Source organism: Protopterus annectens, chromosome 1.part0 (genome assembly GCF_019279795.1).
Source record: "Protopterus annectens isolate FY-2018-M chromosome 1.part0, PAN1.0, whole genome shotgun sequence".
Classification (NCBI taxonomy): Eukaryota; Metazoa; Chordata; order Ceratodontiformes; family Protopteridae; genus Protopterus; species Protopterus annectens.
Window position 1 is genome coordinate 1,677,808,974 of NC_056725.1, and position 20,514 is coordinate 1,677,829,487.

The following is a 20,514-nucleotide window of genomic DNA, read 5'->3' on the forward strand; positions in this document are numbered from 1 at the left end:
TATCTGTTTTTATTTTATATGGATATAATATTTATTGCATTTATGACTCCAAAGGACTAAATCAGTAGAACTAATACACAAATTTATGTATTTGTATATTTGTTAGAGTAGTGAGTTTTCTGCATCTGTTTTGAAGGATTTATTAAGATTTTTTACATTTTATGTTTTAGCTAGTGAGCATTTCCCTTTTAATTAGGTATCATCATTTAATTAATGAATGTATTTAAGCTGTTATCATTGCTGTACCCGCTGTTTGTCTGAAGAAGGCTTAGTAGAGACTAAGCCGAAAGCGCTTACATTAAACAGTGAATATTACTTAGAGTCTATTCTCATTGTTTCCAGTTCCGTTTTGTTTGTTTCTTTACCAGTCTTCTTTTTTGCAATTTGTTTTATGTTTCTATGTAATTGTTTATATGGTGATACAGACCTTTTGTGTATGTCTCTGCATAGGTTTCTGTGTTTTCTGGATTTGGGGGAAGCTTGGAAACTAGCTATGCTGTCCATTAATGGGGGTAATTTACCTTAGAGAAGCTCTTAACATTTTTGGGTTAGATGAGGGACTAGTTTTACCTTTATTTCAAACCACTTTGTGATCTGATCTTACCACTCAGGATATCACACTCAGGGGGGGTTGGAGGACTCTCCCATATCTGTGAGTACCAGATCTAGGATATTTGTTCCCCTATTGGGAGTGCAGCCTAGCTGCTCCAGGGCATTTGAATTTACAGTCAAGAAATCTTTGAGTTTGCATGTTAGTGGTCATGTAAGCATCTCAATTAATGGATGGGTAGTTAAAAACACCCATGAGTATGGTATTGGGCTGAATGATGAGTGATTCTAGTAACTTTATGTATGATCTATAGGCTTCCTGGTTTATGACGGGGGACCTGTAGCTAGAAATAATATGGTAATGGATTTTTCCCATGTTTAGTTGGACATGGAGTAATTCAAGCATGTCATATTGTTTGACTAGCCTTGATTTATACTTATCCTATATGTAGATAGATACACCTCCGTTTTTTGCTCTTTCTTGTTCAGTGGGTGGTTGGATTGTATGAAAGGCATTATAGCCATGCGCTGCCGGAGTGCTGTACATGGATATGAACTATATTTCAGTACGTGCATAGATGTCAGCATTTTCCAGGGTGAGGAAAGCTTCCAGGGAGTTCAGTTTCTTATTGAGGCTCCTAGCATTGAGCAGTAACACATTTAGCTAGTCCTGAGTAGCTTTTGTTATGTTGGAAAGTTTGTCTGTTTGGCAATGCCTAAAAAGGCACTATAGGGGTGGATAATGTTTTGGCCAATGTCCAAAAGCCGAGAGGGGACAGGTGAAGACCATCCCTAGCAAAGCGGTGTGGCCTATCAACTATGTCCTCCCAGGCTGACAAGTACTGGAATGACACCAGTAGCTAAGCCATTTGTTGAAGTTGATCATTTTCTGCTGGTATTGTGGCATCATCCTTTGAGACTGTAGAATGCTGCTCAATGCTAGGCTCATACATGCCTGTCACACATATTCTGAGAGCTCAATCATGTCTCTCTTCATATAGTTCAAAGAGGTACATCTTAGGTCATTCATGCCCAGATGGACTATGAGTTATACTGGTACAAAGTGACCTACGTGCGTGCATGATCTGTCGAATCCTGGACCTGACAGGCAACTAACTGTAACCTTCCCCTTATCCAGCCTGGTAAGAGGGACATCAGTGTGCCTCACAATGGAGTTTCTTATAGTCAGAATACTGGGTCATGGAGTGTTTCACCTTATGGGCTTGGTAGTTATGGTGCAATAAGATGTATCTTTATGTGTTGTGATGGGAATTGTATTGTTTGTGTACATGCAGATTTTCTGAGGACTGTGCCTGATAGGCCTTTGAGGTTTGGGTAAGTTATATGTGTGCACCTCCTCATATGTGGCCCTATGTGTGTGGTCATTTGTGGGTGCAGTGTGTAATCTCTGTGAGTCATTGATAGCTAGTTTATTGCTTTCTGTGTCTGTATGTGAGAGTCTAGCCTCCAGTGTCAATGTGGAATTACATCTCTCACATACTGTATTTGTCTGTTCGAGAATTAAGTGTTTGACAGTGTACATAAGGCAATTTTTAAATTACCTCAAGATACCCATGTCCACAAAGCTTGATGCAGAGATAGCAGGAAACTGCCCATTTCATGGTTGCAGGTCTTATGAAAGGATGGGAGTGAAGGGAGTTTGTAACCAGATGAGGGAAGGGTTCTTATGTGGTATAATATGAAGCTAACCTAACCAGTGACGCTGCCCAGCACCACATCAGATGCTCTCTGAGCAGCAATAGTGTTGGGTGCTATAATAAGGTAACTAGCACAGTAAACTTTTTCAGTATAATGAAAGTAAGAAATGTTTCCAGATGTTTGCATCTGTACAGGGCAGTGGCACAGTGAGCAGCTCTGTGCAAATGTGCCAAATTTATACCAGCACTGGAAATACAGAAAACGAACTACTGAGCCCTCTGGCCAATAAAATGACTACATTTAGAGCCCTTTTGTGTGCTTCCCAACTCTGATAGACCAGGTAAACACTTCTGCTACTAGATGAATAATCCCAGTCCTCCTAATGTAAAAGCACAGTAAAAAAGTGCCTGGAGTGAAATGCTACCACAAACAAACTTAAAGATACAAGGACTTTGCTTTGTAGAAATGAGCCAAGAGCCACTAAATTGTACAGAATTTATAAAGGCACTAAAAACAAAGTAATCTGATTAATACACCCTCCAGCCAATAAAACAACTACATGCAAGAATCTCTAGTTGTTTCTCCAACCTATACAAACCAGGCTACCACCCAGTGCCACTAGAGGGAAAAGACACTGACCTTTTGATGTTAAAACACAGAAAAATGCTTGCTAGAGTGTAATCATACACTACTTTATCCAACAGCTAGCGAGATAATGAATTCAGTGCAAGTAAATCAGTAGAACAGACAATGAAAGGCAACATGCACTTTTTTTCAAAATAAACACAAGCAAAGGCAAATACATAACTGAAGATATAAACAGCAGTGCAGAAAAGGAGGCGCATATATAGCTCAGCTTACAGTAAGGGTGGGCAGCTTAAAATCATTAAGTTTAAAGAGCAGCTCAGGGAATGTGAGGATAGGTGGGAAATAACTAGCAGGGAGTCACCAACAGTGCTTGTAGTTTTTGCAGGCTTTGAGTCTAATCAGAAAAGACAAAGACCCAGAAATTCTCTGTGTAATTAAAAAGCTGTGATTGAGTATAATGAATCTTCTGATAATATGGAAGACTGAGATGTTTTGTGGGCCCAGATCAGTGGCATAAACAGAGAAAAGCCCTGACTATGCCCCAGGAGGCTCAAATCTATTAGATACTTAGGTTACTGAAAGTGTTGGGCAGGGAAGATGGGAGAGATTGGCTGATATTGGCTTGCCTATCCAGGGGTGAGGGAGCTGCTGGGCTTATGGCATCACTGACCTTAGCCAGAGGACTGTGTCAATGCAGGGACACATCTATGGAAAGGGGTTAGGTCTGTGAAGGATGTCCACCTGTTTTACAATCTAGCCTGCTCCCTTCCAGTCAACCCTTGCCTCTAAGGAATAAATGGGCTGATAAGGCACCCTTCATGGTCTAGGAATGAATGAGCTACAGGACTATTATCCAGACCAGTGGACTTGCAGGGCTTTCACTTCAGAGGAATGAATTGTTGGTTAGTGTTAGGCAGAAAATGTTTAGGGGATGATCAGGATAAGTTCAACTTCCACCTCCAGAAGGACTTTTCCCTTATATCAGAGAAGTCAAGGATGTGAAATCCAAAAAGACTCTGTTTATACCTCAGTTGTTGAGGCAGTGACAAGGAGTTTTAACCAAAAGCAAGTTGGTGCTTGTCATGGTGATGGCCCTATGAACATAGGGTGGTGGACACCAGTAGTGATGGATACTAACAGGTTAAGTAAGTTGCCTTCCATGTAATGCTAACAGAGGTCTCTAGATGTGAACAATGTACTAACAAACCAGTGGTAGTCATCAAAATGAGCACCCATGTACAGAAGGATTTTAGTGAGGCCATGGAAAATTACTTCTGGTTGGCCTCAAAGAGGTTCTGGCAAATTATATAGTGATTCAGGAGGAAATATGGGGAAATTGCCTATGATGCTCTTAGCAAAAGTGGAGAAATGTTGGGAACATTTTTGAGAGGTGGCTGGAACTGAATTTAGTGGGCATACCCACTTCTGAGGAGGGACTGCCAGAAACAAATGGCGGAAATGGGTTAATTTCAGTAAATTAGGTCACTGTGGTGATTAAACAGTTTTTACTGTGGCAGTGTTGTGAAGGTGTATAAGTGAATGAGATCCATGTGGGAATGCTGAAGGCAAAGGACACATCTGGGGTGTTATTGTTAACACACCCTTTCACTGTTGTGTGGATGGCTAGCAAATGGGTACAGTAGTCCCATTTTTAAAATATGAGACAAGAGGGTGTGCTCCAGTTAAGGAGGTATCACACTTCTTAGCCCCCCTGGAAAAGTATAATCTAGGGTGCTACAGAGAAGGCTTCACTCAATAGTGAAGCTTTCTGATTCAGGAAAAGCAATGTGGATTCTGTCCCACCCATGAGATTGTAAATCAACTCTCTCTGCTTCCAGTGATTTTAGATGGGTGATGAGAAGTTTGTCAATATATGTTTATATCTGTTTCTGTACACGGAGAAGACAAATTACTGTATAGCACAAAATGTCTTGTAGAAAGTACAACAGTATGGGGGCAACTGCTATATCCTACTTGATTCCTAGATTTGAGGATGAAACGTTGCATGCATACCCTTTGCATTAAGATGAATATGAACATGGTGGGTATAGAACTCCTCCAAGGGTGTATCTTGTCTTCTTGTGTCTGACTTTCATAACAGGATATCAAAGTGCAGCCAAGGACTTCACATTTTGTGTCATGGGAGTTGCATTTTTGCTGTTTATAGGTTCACAGGTTCATAGGTAAGTACTAGGCTATCTACCTGAGGGCATCTATAAGCATAGCCAGAATGTGTTGGCTTTCGCCGCCCCCTTAGATTATTACATTTTCTGTATTTAGGGGGCTACCATGTATGTGGTAGTTCGCGGGTACTTTGTTTTTTCCAAAGGGGATGACTATGCACTTTTTGGCATTTAGCTTGAGGCCATGATTTTGACACCAGGTATCCGTCTCAGTGAGTCCCTTCTGGAGGATGTCTGTATCAGCTGGAGAGTCAATTATGGCCCCCAGTTTGCAGTCGTCTGTGAACTTGGTCAGCCATAGTCCTCCTGTGCTTATAGATAATAGATAATTATAGATAAAGTTTTCCTCCTAGATGTGATTTCCAACATGCACTGGTGGGATTCACTGCTGAGTGTGAAGCAGCAAGGATGAAAATTGGACCCCCCCCCCCCCAAGTTAGAAGATATGGTTCTTTCCTGAAAAGCAATGATTTGTTTTCTCCAGATGAGGGCACAGCAGATACATCAGATGGAAGAGCATAAGCATCTTGGGGTCTTATTCGCAGCTTGGTGCAGAGGCAACAGTCCTAGATTGTTATGGTAACAAGAGAGCTAAGTCATATGAACAGGCTGTCAGTTTACTTATCAGTCTATGCACCTGTCTTCACCTATGTTTATGATCTTAGAGAAGTGATTAAAAGGATGAGTGCACACATATGTAGAACAAATGAAGTATGTTCACAGGGTAGTTGGGTTCTGTCTAACTGACAGACTGAGGAGCACATTCATCCTGGAAACCTCAGAGTACAGTCCCATGTCTTCTGTGTTGAGAGGAGATAGCGGATGTAATCTGGACACCTTATGAGGATGCCCTTGGGCTTCTCTCATGGGAAGTGTACCAACCACTGCCTACTGGGACGAAATCCCGGCTAATACAGACCACTTTGGAATAATTAAATCTCTCATCATGCCTGTGAATAACTAAGGATCTCACAGGGTAATCTGGCAACTGTTGTCTAAAACTCTTACTTTTCAATGCATATTGCATTTTCCCTTCACTTTGAAACCTGGATCTTTGCTGAGAAAATTAACAAGGATCAATAGACTTAGTTAACAGATAATGTGTTTTTTTTTTGTACTTTTTGTCTGCATTTTTATATTAAAAAGTTTAAATGAAAGCATTTTTTCTTTCTTTAAGTAATTATGACCATGTAGTGGAGGGAGCAACCAACAATACCCCAAAGTCTAAAGATTTGACATTTAGAGACTAGTTAACCCAACATCACAGTAAATTATATGGGTAGAATGTAGATTGGGGAGGTAACCATTTGGATCTCATTCAGTGTGTGTAGACAACACACAGGTGTAACAGTTAGCATGTGTGGCAGGTTCTTCAGCTCATTTCTTGGATGTGGTGCTATCTTTGTGCCCTTCTTGTGTCCATGTACATTTTAACCAAGTGCGCCAGTTTCTTACCATATCCGAAAGACAAACTGTCCTTAGGGGTGTGTGTGTGTGTGTGTGTGTGTATGTGTGTGTGTGTGCGTGTGTGTGTGTGTGTGTGTGTGTGTGTGTGTGTGTGTGTGTGTGTGTGTGTGTGTGTGTGTGTGTGTGTGTCCTTAGGGTGTGTGTGTGTGTGTGTGTGTGTGTGTGTGTGTGTGTGTGTGTGTGTGTGTGTGTGTGTGTGTGTGTGTGTGTGTGTGTGTGTGTGTGTGTGTGTGTGTGTGTGTGTGTGTGTGTGTGTGTGTGTGTGTGTGTGTGTGTGTGTGTGTGTGTGTGTGTGTGTGTGTGTGTGTGTGTGTGTCTGTGTGTGTGTGTGTGTGTGTGTGTGTGTGTGTGAGTGTGTGTGTGTGTGTGCATACTTACATCCAATGAAAGCATGGTGTCCTATCCGAGACTAGTTTCTCTATCGTGTGGCCACTAATTGATGGCATATATTCTGGCACTTTTACAACCATGAAGTGGATAAAGATAGTATGAAAGAATGTGTGAATGAATGTATGTATACCTGTAAATATGCCCATTTTTCTCATTTAGAGAAGCAGCCAGAACAAACTCAGATAAGGAAACAACACATGCTGTTAGTTGAAGGAATTAATGGTGGTGGTGCTGTTCTTCATTGTTCATGGAGTTAAATTCATTGACTGGCCTTCTATATTCGTCCCCACTTTGCAGGATTAGACAATGGACTGGGTTACACCTCTTACACACCTATCTCTCCCACTCTTATACCCTAAGAATATATTTTCTGTATGCATGCAAAGTAACCTAAAAGCAGTTTGCAATGACTTAACTGAAGCTCCCACTTGGCAAATGTGATTTACCTAAGTCCTGCTTGCATCTAAGACCAGAGACTGATATTGCAGTTTGCACAGATCACATCTTCACTCCTCAAAATTGCTTTCTGAATGAAGAAACAGACACCCACTGTGGATTTGGGCCTAGTGGGTAACTTTAGCAGTGATGTATATTTTGTCCTACTTTTTCAGCAAGACGTTTTAGTGATCCAGTTCCATGAGTAACTGCACATTGAAGTTAGCAAGCTCTGTCTTGACTAATAATGAATGTTTTAAATTAGATTTTTTTTAATCTGGATTTCAAACCTATCACTAGTGATCATGTAAAGGAGCTGAGAAAAGAAAAAGAATATGCGTTTGTATTCCACTTATCAGAAGCAGTTCTGGCCCCAAAACCCGGACCACACCACAAAAGGAGGGGGTATATCCATATTCATAAAGGATACCCACACCTCCAGGTTGGTGGCAACGCACGAAGCTTCAGAAACCATCCAGGTGCAACTAACCATAGGCAAAACTGCTCTACAAATTGTAGCATGCTACAGGCCACCCTCTCAAACTCAGGAACCCCACACAGCCTTCCTGAAGACACTGGAGGGTATAAATGTATCTCCAAACACCATCATATTGGGTGACTTCAACTACCCGAATATAGACTGGGAACATTACTCAAGCCCTAACTTTCTAGCCCAATGGTTCCTGGAATTCATAAATTCAAATGCCATGGAACAGCTAGTCACTGTTCCCACGAGAGGAGAAAATATACTAGATCTCATTATCACAAACATGGGGACAAAATGCTCCACACTGGAAGTATATCCCTCATTGGTGAGATCTTATCATAAACTAATCTCACTGGAAATCCACATCCCGCCCCCACACCAAACAAAAAAGACCACAGTGAAGAACTTCTCTAAAGCAAACTTCACACTACTCAAGACTGGTGTGGTATCCTTCAAGGCTCCTGAGCCAGTGGAAACCACAACCCAAGCTGCGGAAGCCCTTATAAATGCCTTCTATGAACACCTTCTGCATGGATCAGGCAATCCCAAATAAAACCAAGACTCTTTCCACAAAGGGCAAACGTCCAGTCTGGTGGACCCCAGCCATTAACAAACTTTACAATAAGAGGAGAAAGCTATTACATGATAGAACAAAATCCATAAAAGGGAAGCCACCCCTGATCATTATTAGTAAAAAAATACGAGCACTCATAAAATCAACTAAGGTCAATTTTGAGAGAAAAATTGCCATGGATTCAAAGGACAATCATAAGGCCTTTTTCAGCTATGTTAGGAACCGGGGTGGAAACTCCCAGATATGCTCAGAATTAGTCCAAAATGATACAAAAATCACTGAACCCACAGACATTGCCAACATACTGGCAGACAGGTTCAGTGCAAACTTCACCCCCCCCACCCCCCCTAAAGGAGAGATAACTATCCCAGCGGAGTGTAGCCTCCCAGACATCTCAAATGCGCAGGTGAAAGCTGCTCTCTCTAAAGCTAAAAACACAGCATCAATGGGACCGGATGATGTCCCCGGCTGTGTGCTACACGAGCTAAATGAGGAATTAAACCCGCACATAAGGCAGCTGTTTAATCTCAGCCTTACCACAGGATATGTGCCCAAGGAGTGGCGTACGGCAACTGTGGTCCCACTCCACAAAGGCGGTGCCTCTACGGACCCCGGTAATTACCGCCCCATAAGCTTAACAAGTCTAGTCTGCAAAGCTATGGAGAGGATCATAATGGACCTCATAAACAAAGATATAGGGGACTTGCAGACATTGGACCCGACCCAGTTTGGCTTCGTCAAGGGCAGATCATACCTTTTGAACTTGGTCGACTTCTTCGAAACAGTCACCAAGGCCATTGATGAGGGAAAGGCAGTCCATACAGCCTACCTTGACCTTGCAAAGGCTTTCGACACAATACCCCACTCGGGTATTGTAGAAAAACTTACCAGCTTAAATGTAAACCCATATGTCACAAGATGGGTTGCAAACTGGCTTAAGGACAGAACCCACAGGGTTAGAGTTGCTGGCGCTATGTCAGACTCCAAGCCGGTCACAAGTGGTGTCCCACAGGGCTCGGTCCTTGAGCCCCTATTGTTCGGCATCTACTTCTCAGAAGTACAGGCCAACATGGGAGGACTTTGGCTGACAAAGTTTGCAGACGACTGCAAACTGGGCGCCATAGTGGAAAGTGCATCGGACATGGATATCCTTCAGAAGGGACTCACGGAAACAGATAGCTGGTGCCAGAGCCATGGCCTGAAGTTAAACGCCAAAATGTATAGTCATACCCTTCGGGAAAAACAAGGTAACCCCAAGCTACCATATAGGCGGCAATCCACTAAGCACAGAAGAGGCTATCAGGGACCTGGGGACCCAGGTTGACAGTGGCCTTTCTTTTGACACTCACGTTGCTAAAGTGGTTAGAAAGACCTTCTACATTGCCCACCTGATCATGAAGGGATTCACATCCAGATCTAGTGAGGTCATTGTTCCCCTGTACTCTTCACTTATCAGACCAATGATCGAGTACAATGCCCCATTCGGGATGTATCTCACCCAACATCTGCAGCAATTGGAGAGACCCCAAAAGTTCCTCACCAAAAGGATAAAGGGACTCCAAAATCTGTCATATGCTGCCAGATTGAAGAAACTCCAGCTCTATTCAGTCGCATACCGTCTGCTCAGAGGTGACATGTGCCTGACATACAAGGCCATGTCCAACCCGGAATTAATGGACATGCTCCACCTCAAAAAATCCAAATCCACCAAAACCACTAGAGCAAGCGACTTAAACCTTAGCACGGATATAAATAGGATGTGCTGGAGGGATAGATTTATCACTCAGAGACTCCCTATGCTGTGGAATAAAATCCCGGTCCATGTGAGGCAGAGTACCTCGCTGGCTCTGTTCAAGAGAAATCTTGACCTGTGGATGGGAGATCGTAGGTTTACCCCGGGAATCATCTCTGTGTCACTACTGGACAGAGGCACAACAAACTAATGGGCACAGTATTTTTTCATATAAGGGGTGGCGTAAGCCACAAAACTTTGGGCTAGGCTTATAAATGCCTTAGGGCAGATAGCCTAGTATAAACCTATGAAACTATGAACCTAAGAAAACTTTTAATGAATGATTAAGCTGATTATGAACTTACAACTAACAATGTTATAGGCATAGACCCAGATTCTGCATAGCATCTAGCATTCATTATAATCTAGTCAATCAATCACTATGTTTAAAATGCTCTACAATGACATGTAAGAACTCCCACAGATGCAGCATTCTGCTTTAAAATGTACTATACACATATAATAACTATATAAAACCACTAGGAGTGGGTCAGGAGACCTCAAATGGTCTGTAAAAGGACTTGGTTGGCTAAGCTGGGCGAACTATTTTTTGATACCTCAAGTTCTGTGTGAGGAACGAGTAGCAGGCACCTTTCTCTTACAGCATATCCCACTGACATGTTCTAATTTCCATCTGTGTACATCATTGCTGTTTGTATCTCTTGTGCAGGGAGAGACTTCCAAGAGTTCAATGCCTTCTTGTTGCAACTATACATCCTCCATAATGAAGTCTTAAAACTGTGGAATTTATACCTGAAAGCTCTGCTGTGGTGTTAATCATGCCTGTAGCAGTAGCTGTGTGCATTACCTTGTTCCATTCAGGCCTATGGCTCTTGAAAGGCAGAGCACATAGGCTTTTTCACTTTTGTTTCAATATGACTTAATCAGTACAGAATTTGTTGCATTCTGTGCCATGATTAAGTACATTAAATGGTAGAAAATTAATTTAGCTGACGAAGAAATAATAAAAGCTGTTTTTTAGCTGAAAGTATTTTCTTAACATTTAAAATTCTGTCTGCCTCATAGTTCTAGGCAATTGTGAGCCAACTTGCCAGCAGTTAGGAATGTCAAACTTAATTAACTAACTGCTGGTGGGCATTAAGCATTCATGTAAATCCTGTTGCCACTTTGATTATCCAGTGTATTAAGTCTGAGCTTGTTTAAAATGAGTTCAAACTGCACTTTTGAAGAGGTCAGTGTCTAAGCTAGTAGGCATATGTTATAAACATTCAATACCCAATATCTCCAGTGATCTTTAAAGAATTATATCCCAGAACAGATTGCAGTACTTAAGTAATGCATGACCAGAACCCAGTAGTGAATCCTGACAACTTAGTCTCTCTCAATGGTGATTTATCTGGTATTGATGCCACTGACCTGGGCATTTTTGCAGCAATCAAATTTTGTTTTGAACGGTATGACTTCTTCATGATGAACTCTCCCAGATGTTTTTTTTTTCTTTTCAGCAATATGCCTTGAGGTGGGAGGGTCTTTTAATGGCATATAAGCGTCAAGGGCTGTTAATTCCAAGGTTTAAGACACTGCATTTGTTTACATTCTGGAACATTCCCAAGCTTGTAACATAGCTCTGTCATTCAAAGGTTCTCTCATAGTGGTGCAGTGATGGGGTGGTGGTAGGGGTCCACTAATTCTGTCTTGTATCTTGCAATAATTATCAATATGTTTATTTTTCACTTTCATCATAGGCATGTTTACAGCACTTCATGAATTCAGAAGCTGCACTAACTTTTTTGTACCTTAATGAGACTTTTTAAACATTTTTTTGCTTTGTTTTTTTCCAAAAAGGGCTCACACACATAACATTGGCATCCTGGAATAAAATATGAGAGCTTTACGCCTACATCCATGCTTTTGCTGTATTTTGTTATCAGATCTATGCATTGCACAGTAGTATAAATACTGCTTCAGAGGTCCTATACAAGAAGTGAACTTGTTAATAACAAATGTTTACAGACAAGAAGTATGTACAAAGTTGAAAATGTCAATCACAAGAACTGAAAACAGCAGCCCAGTTCTGAATATAGCATTCTGCAGGCCTGTGTAATAGATTCATAGATTGCTACTAGGCTAATGACCCCGGGGGGTCTTTCTAAGCCTAGCCAATTTTTCCTGAAAGAATAATGATGTCCTGTATCCAAACAGGACACTGAGAGATAGGCATTTATAAACTACCTCTGTCCATAAGGGACACGGGTGCCAGGCCATGTCTAAATTTCCAATTCACAGTCCACTGATCTAGGTTTCACTTAAACTGGGTAATAGGTGAACTCAGCTTCACATGGATGGGAAGTTGGTTCCATAGGAAGGGCAGCTCTGGGACACATATCCATCTCTCCAGCATGTATTGTTTAAGTCACAGACAAAATTCAGGTCCCTAGACCTTATTGCTGGTACTCTTTGACTTACAAATATGTAGGAGATTCATAAGTGTGGGGCATGCCTTGTAACCCAGGCATAGATCACCCCTCGGCAGTCTGTAGGAGACTGAGTAAAGGAAAAGGGCCTTAAAGCACTTTGCATAAAGCAGGTTTGTCACACGTTGTATTCCTTTTGAAAGGAACCTCTGAGGTCACTCTAGTTGCTGCATATGCCTAGTCAGGCATTGTACTCTATGACTGGATTGATAAGGGTGCTGTACAATGGGATAATGACCTCTTTGTGTCCAGATGCCATGCCCTTACTTATAAGTTGCGTAACATGAAAGGATTTCCTCACCACTGTGGCCACATAGTGGTCAAAGTTAAGGTTACTGTCTACGTGTATACCCAGATCCCTGACTACTAAGTAGACAGGTAGGGTTGTATTATCAACATGGTAATTAGCCGGGATGGTTGACTTCCCAAAGGGTACAATTATGTATTTCTTAGTATTGAGTTTAAGACCATTGCTTTGGCACCATTTGTTAGTCAGCGATAGACCTTCCTGAAGAATGCTAGTGTCTGCAGGGGAGTTGATGGTAACCCCCAGCTTGCAATCATCTGCAAACTTAGTCAACCATAAATCTTCAGTATTTGCTTACATTTCAGAGAAACAGATGACAAGAAGGAGCAGGCCCAGTACCAAGCCCTGGGGGACTCTGCTAGAGACTGGCCTCTTGATGGAGGTGACCTCACCTCTTTTGACCTCTTGGGTCCTATCAATGAGCCAGTTGGCTGTCCAGCGGGTGATAAAAGGGTTTATACCTAAATTAATGAGCTTGTCTGTAATGCCTGAGTAGGGTATTATATTGATAGTGGCTACTTTCTCTAAGTTTTCCTACTCTACCAATTTTATGCAAGATTCCTGCTATAAAAATATGCTACATGTGGACTGTGTAAGTTACATAAAATAATTACATTTATTAACTGCAAACAAAAATATTTATAATATTTTTAATTTCAGGAAGACTGGTAGATGCTTTCAAGAATTATCAACTCATTTTCTACATGGCTGGCTCTGAGGTACTTTTTTCTGCCCTGTTCTTGGCTATCACCACTTATTGCTGCTTAAAACAACAAAAGCCAAAGATGGGGAGCCAGAAGGACAGAGCTGAAGCAGGAGATCTTCAGGAACTGGAAGAAATCACTACTAACCAGTTACAAATGCCCAGCAGGCGTCTTCTACCTAATAACATGGCAGGAACACCCATTTTAGATACAAACACTGTACAAGATTACGATGAAAAGGGAACAGAACACCTGAATTCTGAGCATTCTGATGGCAGTCCAGTGCAAGTTGAAAACAGGGACTGTTTCTAGCTTTCTAGCATGCACAGTAACCTGAGAAATGGGCTTTTTTTCTGAGCAGGTTTTGTTTGAGATAATTACACTGTAAGCTAAAATCAGAGATGATTTTCTTCATATTAACTGTTAGGCAAACAACTTACATGACTTAAATGATATGGCAACATACTGTCTACATTGTATATCAACTTATTAAATATTAGAATTCAGTAGATGATGTATTTCTAACTGTTCTAAAACAGTTCCTGGACTAGACACAGAGTCATCTAAAAAACATTTGAAAAATATTAGATGTTTGGCTCAGGGTTGACACTCATACACCAAATGTTAAACACAATTTTGTCTCCCTTTTTCTTACTGTTGTCGAAGTACTGAATGATTATGTATACAACGTTTTTAAAAGAGTGTTACAAAACTAAACTTCTTTCCTCTGAATCAGACATTAGTGCAATGCTGCAAACATCTTCTCTTGTTCCATTCTGATATAAATATGCACACCATTACTGGGGTATATGGAAAGCAATCCTATACAGAGTAAGGTGGGATAAATTGCTCTACTATGGGAACCAATTGATGCACTGTTTCATAAGCATTAAAGGAATCTATTATTATTATCTCAAACATATAATTATTGCAGATTTTGTTCACACACTGTAATAACATTGTCTGAATTCTATGAAGCAAAACTCTTTAGTTTAACAAAATGAATGTCTTTCCATAAAATATGTTGACATTAAAACATTTTATTCACTTGATAAAAGCTATTGTTACATGTCATATGCAGTATAACAAATATTTGATCTCTTAGGATATGCACTGTCTGTATACTGGCAGAAACCAGATAGTTGGGGACACTGATAAATCATGAAACCTAACATGCCTAAAGTGAGTTTATGCCTTGATCACAATACAGTATAACATTTGTTCAGTTCTATGACATGCCATCTAATTTGGCATGCATTATAAATGTATTATATATGCAAGTCATTATGGCTGTTGGACATTTTATTTATTAATGATATTCTGAGTTATTTGTTCAAATTTTAGGATGCATTTCTATATCTTCATTTATTTTATTTGTTTATGTTTTATTTTTGCTTTATATCAGGAGCAAAACAGTCAAATGTGCCTTTTAGTTATTTAAACTATCATACAATGGGTCGGATTCATTGACAGCTATACTAAGGGCAGCTGTCTTGTACGCAGCACATCAAATGATTCTACACATAGTGCACTGATGCCAAACAAAGGAAAATGGCAGAATATGCTAGCAAAAGTATAAGTAGCTAAATTACATGCTAATTAACAAATCCAACATGGCAGAGCTATTCGTGAAGCTAGAAAGCAATTGAATACCCTCAGTGTAGCCATTTGCCATGAAATCCAAAACTCTTTGGAGTACAGCCACAATTACACTTAGAAAAAAAATGATAGCAGTTGCTGCTGCTGCTGCTATTAGAAATTTGTGTGTGCAACACACTTTAATTAAAGTTTCTGCTGCTGCTGTTGCCAGACCTCTGGCAAGAAAAGCAAGGATTTTTAATACCCCATTTGATTTAGTATGGACTGTATGACACAGAAAAATGTACAACAAAACTGTGTAGACAGGGAAACAGTACTGTAAATATGCAACCTCTTCTGCCTTCATCTGAGGCCCAATATAAGTGTGGAACCAGTTTGAAAAATGTTAACAGTTACTGTTGAGTGGCTTCTTGACAATCTGTTACACAGATTCCCTTCGGGCCATTTGATCGTTTTAGTAACTTGATGACAAGTTGCTATGGATATCTGTTTTGGTACTGAATGGCTGAATAGAGGTATCACAAATGTCTATTGGTTGTAAGACATTCGTTATTAGTCTATGCAGTTATTAGTTGTAAGTGTTGTATATGATTATGATAGTGTGTGGAAATGTCACTAAACAGATACTTAAAAGGTGCCATGATGCTAACAGTTATTGTCAAGTGGTTTCTTGACAGTTTGTTACATAGATTACTTTTGGGCCATTTTTATTGACCCTGTAACATGTTAATAAGTCATCTTTGGATATCCGAGGCAGCTATAGGCTGATTAAAGTCTAGATAGTGTTTTGGCCTTGATAAATCCCTTTGCTTTTATTTGTTAATCCCTGTTTAAAGCAAAATGATAAGGTGATCATTTCATAAGCACTTTTAGAAGTTTTTGATACAAAGGTGGTTTAATATTTGGAATGGGACAGTTACTAATGAAATATTCCATTAATAAGATTTATTTGTTTAATAAGAAGTGTTCTAATGTGGTTAGGATCGAAACAAAATTTTTCTTTGTTATTATGTGAATTTAGTCAAGATTTGGCTTGGTGACAAGCATATCACATGTGTCTAAGTGCACACCAGACACTAGCCAATTCTATCATGTTTAACATATCCATCTAGTGTACATCTAACCAGTCATGATATTGTAAATTTAGTCGATTGATTGGATGTTAGATTTTAGATCCTGATTCCAATACGACAAGATTTTGCATAACTTTATGTGACTGGTAGGTTAGGAGACTATGTTCAGTAATTATGCACAGTTAATTTTAATTTGAATTTTAATTGCTTTTTTTGCAGTTTATTGGATGTTTTGTTTAGCTGTTTTAAGCATATAATGCTGTGTTTTCAGTGTGATTTTAATGGTCTGAAGAAGCAATTAAGAATTGTGAAAGCACTTACCAGACAATAAAAGCTTAACGTTTTAACCTGGTCGTGTGTCGACTCGCTCGTATTTATTTTATAACATTAGTAGTATTTTCGCCTGGTCTTACTAACGAGCCACTAATCCAAGCTGCTGGTGCAATTTTCTGGATTCTTCTATTTGTGTTTTTTTACACCAGACAGTGAGCATGGCCAAGGGATTTACACAAGTCAAACTTGTCTATATTCTGAATAGAAGGGATGCCCATTTGGATTCTATGGAAGCCAGCAATACCAACAGAGAAGTAGAATGGAATGGGAAAATTTCCAAATGGCTTAATGATATGTTAAGATAAGAAGATAATCCTCTGTTATACTTCACCACTATGTGACAGAAACATGCTGAACATACTGAAAGTATAGCCTTTGATTCATTTAAGAATGACATGTATAAATTGGAAGAAGATTTGTATAGATACAAGAGATACCAGATACAAGGACTGCATTTGGAGGCATGCCTTAAGTTCCAAGTTGTACCTAGAGGACTGTGTGTCCTCAATATGCCTAGCTATGGTGAACACCACACTGAACTATTAAAATCATGGCAACAAATAAACCTGGATGCCAGTAATAGCTATATGAAGCTGCTGATAAAGTTTATGTCGGAAGAAAGTATATAACAGCATGTCAATCTAATCGGTATGATCAATTTCTACATAAGCTTGTTGACAGTAGAATTACAGAGTTAATGGATATAGTAACCTTGTTTGAGAAAAAGCTATTTCAAATTAAAGCAAAAAGATAGCTAGAGACACATGTGATTTTAAGAATGGTCATGTATTTACATGGGCCAGGGTACAAGGAATAAGAATCGATATGACCAAGAATGACAATATGTCTAATAAGAACATGTCAACTTGTGATAAACCCACTAATATTACATTGGTGATGATCGAGGAGATAGGTAATGGACAAAATCGAATGAGTGAAGAGCCTCCTCTCGATGTTACAACAGAGAGATATGAGACAAGAGAGAGAGTCTCAAAATCTCCTTCATATTGCAGGAACAACCAGTAGTGAGACCAAAAGACTTCAGGCCTACTACATCTATTCAAGCTGAACAGCTTTTTTTGAAATTACCACTACCAATAAACAAGAAGGAATGAAAATATTGGAGTCGTTCGAGAAGTCGAGAAGGAGAAAAGAGAAAATAAACAAGCGGCAATGGTGTCACTCAGACTATCAAAAGAATGTGGAAGACAATCAAAGCAACTAAGACCAAAGAACTTAGAATCTAGCCAAAAACATTTGTTAATAATCCTTGGGCAAAAGTTTTAGCACTTATTGAGACTTTACAAATGGACCACCACTCTTTCTGAACTGATACTTATACTAAAGAACTTGTGTATTTTAATTGTCATCTGCAGTTTTGCTTCAGGCCTATGTGTATATTGTAAATAGTTTTTACCTTGTTTGTTAATAATTTGTCTTATAATGAGAATAATGTTTGTCATTTGTTGTCTTTTGCTTTTCTTGGAAAACAATAAAATATTTTGAAAAAAAAAAGAATGTGGAACATGGGGAAAAGTCATTAGTATGGAATATATCTAAACATCAACTTACATCAAATGTACTTTCAATTTTAGAAAAAGGACTATCTTTTATACCTTCTCAACCACCAGATATAGCTGATGTTATACTTGATTTGAAATTGTTATGTAATGTTATGTTTAGGATCAATTATGGGACTTCACAAAGTAATATAACCATCCACCAGAAGCAACTAGTCAGGATACACCACGAGACACCTTTTCAATGAAGAACTTTATTCCAATGAATGAATAAAAATGAATAAGCGCTTTCGCTTGCCGCTAGCAAGCTTCTTCAGATACAATTACTTGTGTACATACAGGGTTTATATACTAAAACAGTATCAGCTGATCAAATCATTACACCCTTCATTATACAATTAAAAGATTAATTAAGTGCATAATTAAGCTGAATGATTCATTAACCTAGTCATGGCCAAACACTGCAAACAGTGGTTCAACCATAAGCCAAAACAAAACAACTTCAACCACTGTTGTAGCTATGTAATGCTTGCTGATAAATCTTGTATCGGATCACTGTGTAGTGATGTGCTAACGCAATATTCCATGTATTATTAAAAACTCATCATATTACTATTATTAAAACTATTAAAACTTTAGAGCATGATACAGTTAAAATCGATCAAAACAAATTAGAATCAAAGCAAATAAATAAAATTAATTCAGCTTCATCCGATGGTGCAAAATTAATAAACCTATATATATAAAAATGTATATATGTATATATACATATACATGACTCTTAACTAAGTCTACCTACATCCTTTGTCTAATGCAGAATAATATCTTATTGTAACGCATCAGTAAATGTCACTTGGTGCATCATCTCAAAGCTTTAGCTTGTTACAAGTGTTGAATGATGATACTTACAATACAGGTCTATCTAATGGATCTAAAGCAAACACTGCAAATAGAATAAAGTGCGATGAAAGAATAAATAAAATAATCTGCAGTAAATTAATAATAAATAAAATAAAATGCAATAAATACCATGGTATTGTGTCATCAACTGTTGACACAACTAAGCGAATTGCATCTGCACTAACACTCCTGTGTACTCCTGTATAGACCGGAGAAACATGTTCACTGAACCTCTTACAATCGGCCCAGTGATTGCTATGGGTCCAGACTGTAATTACTACTAGCAGCTGGATGTACCTAGGGCATAGAAGGAAACTAAGATGCATCCGATCCATGTTGCATAACGTCTATCCAGTGTCAAGTGTGTATAAATACATATGATATATAAATTGCTAATAATTGTACTGTCTCTTCGTCAGTGGAGCTAAAACAATGCAATAAAAACTACTAAATACTATTAAAAAGTATTGTTTAGATCAAATGTATAGCTTGTTGAAGCATCAGGGCATATATCAGCCCCATCTCCTAACCTAAATGAATAGTGCTTCAATATCAGCAAATAACAAGGGGGTCAAGTTAGTGTCTTTCCTCAGATATGCTAGTGCAACTAAGCTCAAGGATAGTCTATAAACCAGCTGAAAATCTGTCTCTCTATCAAAAGGACTTCGTATTTCTAAACGAGATAGCCTATATATCTATGAATCAGTGGAACGCACTTATTTAAGGTTATGAGAGTGTCATATGCTATGAAGTGTAATAAATATAATAAATATCAAATGAAATAATTCATCACAATGTTGAGTGTAAATCACAAGCTAATGCGCCTAAAAAATCCACATATGAAAAGTACATAAGGCCGCAAGCTTAAAATTGACAGCCTTGAGTTTCTTAAAAATAGACTCAGATGTAGTTATTTAATACTCGTTCTGAAATAAAACCTAAGGGCGTATATTATACTCCCACTACACTGTTGGAATATCTTACCACATAATGCTATGTATGTTCTGTAGTGAAAATAAAAACTGAAATATACGCATATCCATATTCCTAACGCTATTTACTCATAATGGGGGAGGGAATCCAAAACAGATCCTTTTGTGTATTATTTGATACTCGTTCTAAAATAAAATAAAATCTAAGGATGTATATTATACTCCCACTTCACGTTTAAATGTCTTACCACATGATGCTGCGTATGTTCTGTAGTGAAAATAACTAGAAAACTAAAATATATACATACCCATGATCCTGACGCTATTTTCTCATAGTGAGGAGGGGAGTCCAAAGCAGATCCTTTTTGTGTATTATTTATAAGAGCTGTGAATATCTCAAATATGTCAAAAAAATTGTGTATATACGCACAACCTAAATACTGTCAAATACCAACAGAGAAGTAGAATGGAATGGGAAAATTTCCAAATGGCTTAATGATATGTTAAGATAAGAAGATAATCCTCTGTTATACTTCACCACTATGTGACAGAAACATGCTGAACATACTGAAAGTATAGCCTTTGAT

General features: G+C 39.0%; 1 protein-coding gene across 1 annotated transcript in view; it reads left to right on the top strand.

The window, feature by feature from the left end:
- The window catches only part of SLC16A8 (solute carrier family 16 member 8), a 257,817-nt gene extending 241,224 nt beyond the window's left edge, over positions 1–16,593 (top strand). The window contains exon 5 of the mRNA XM_044068513.1: positions 13,527–16,593. Coding sequence (XP_043924448.1) covers positions 13,527–13,882 — 356 coding nt within the window. The 3' untranslated portion in view covers positions 13,883–16,593. The remainder of the gene's footprint in view (positions 1–13,526) is intronic.
- Positions 16,594–20,514: the final 3,921 nt, after the last annotated feature.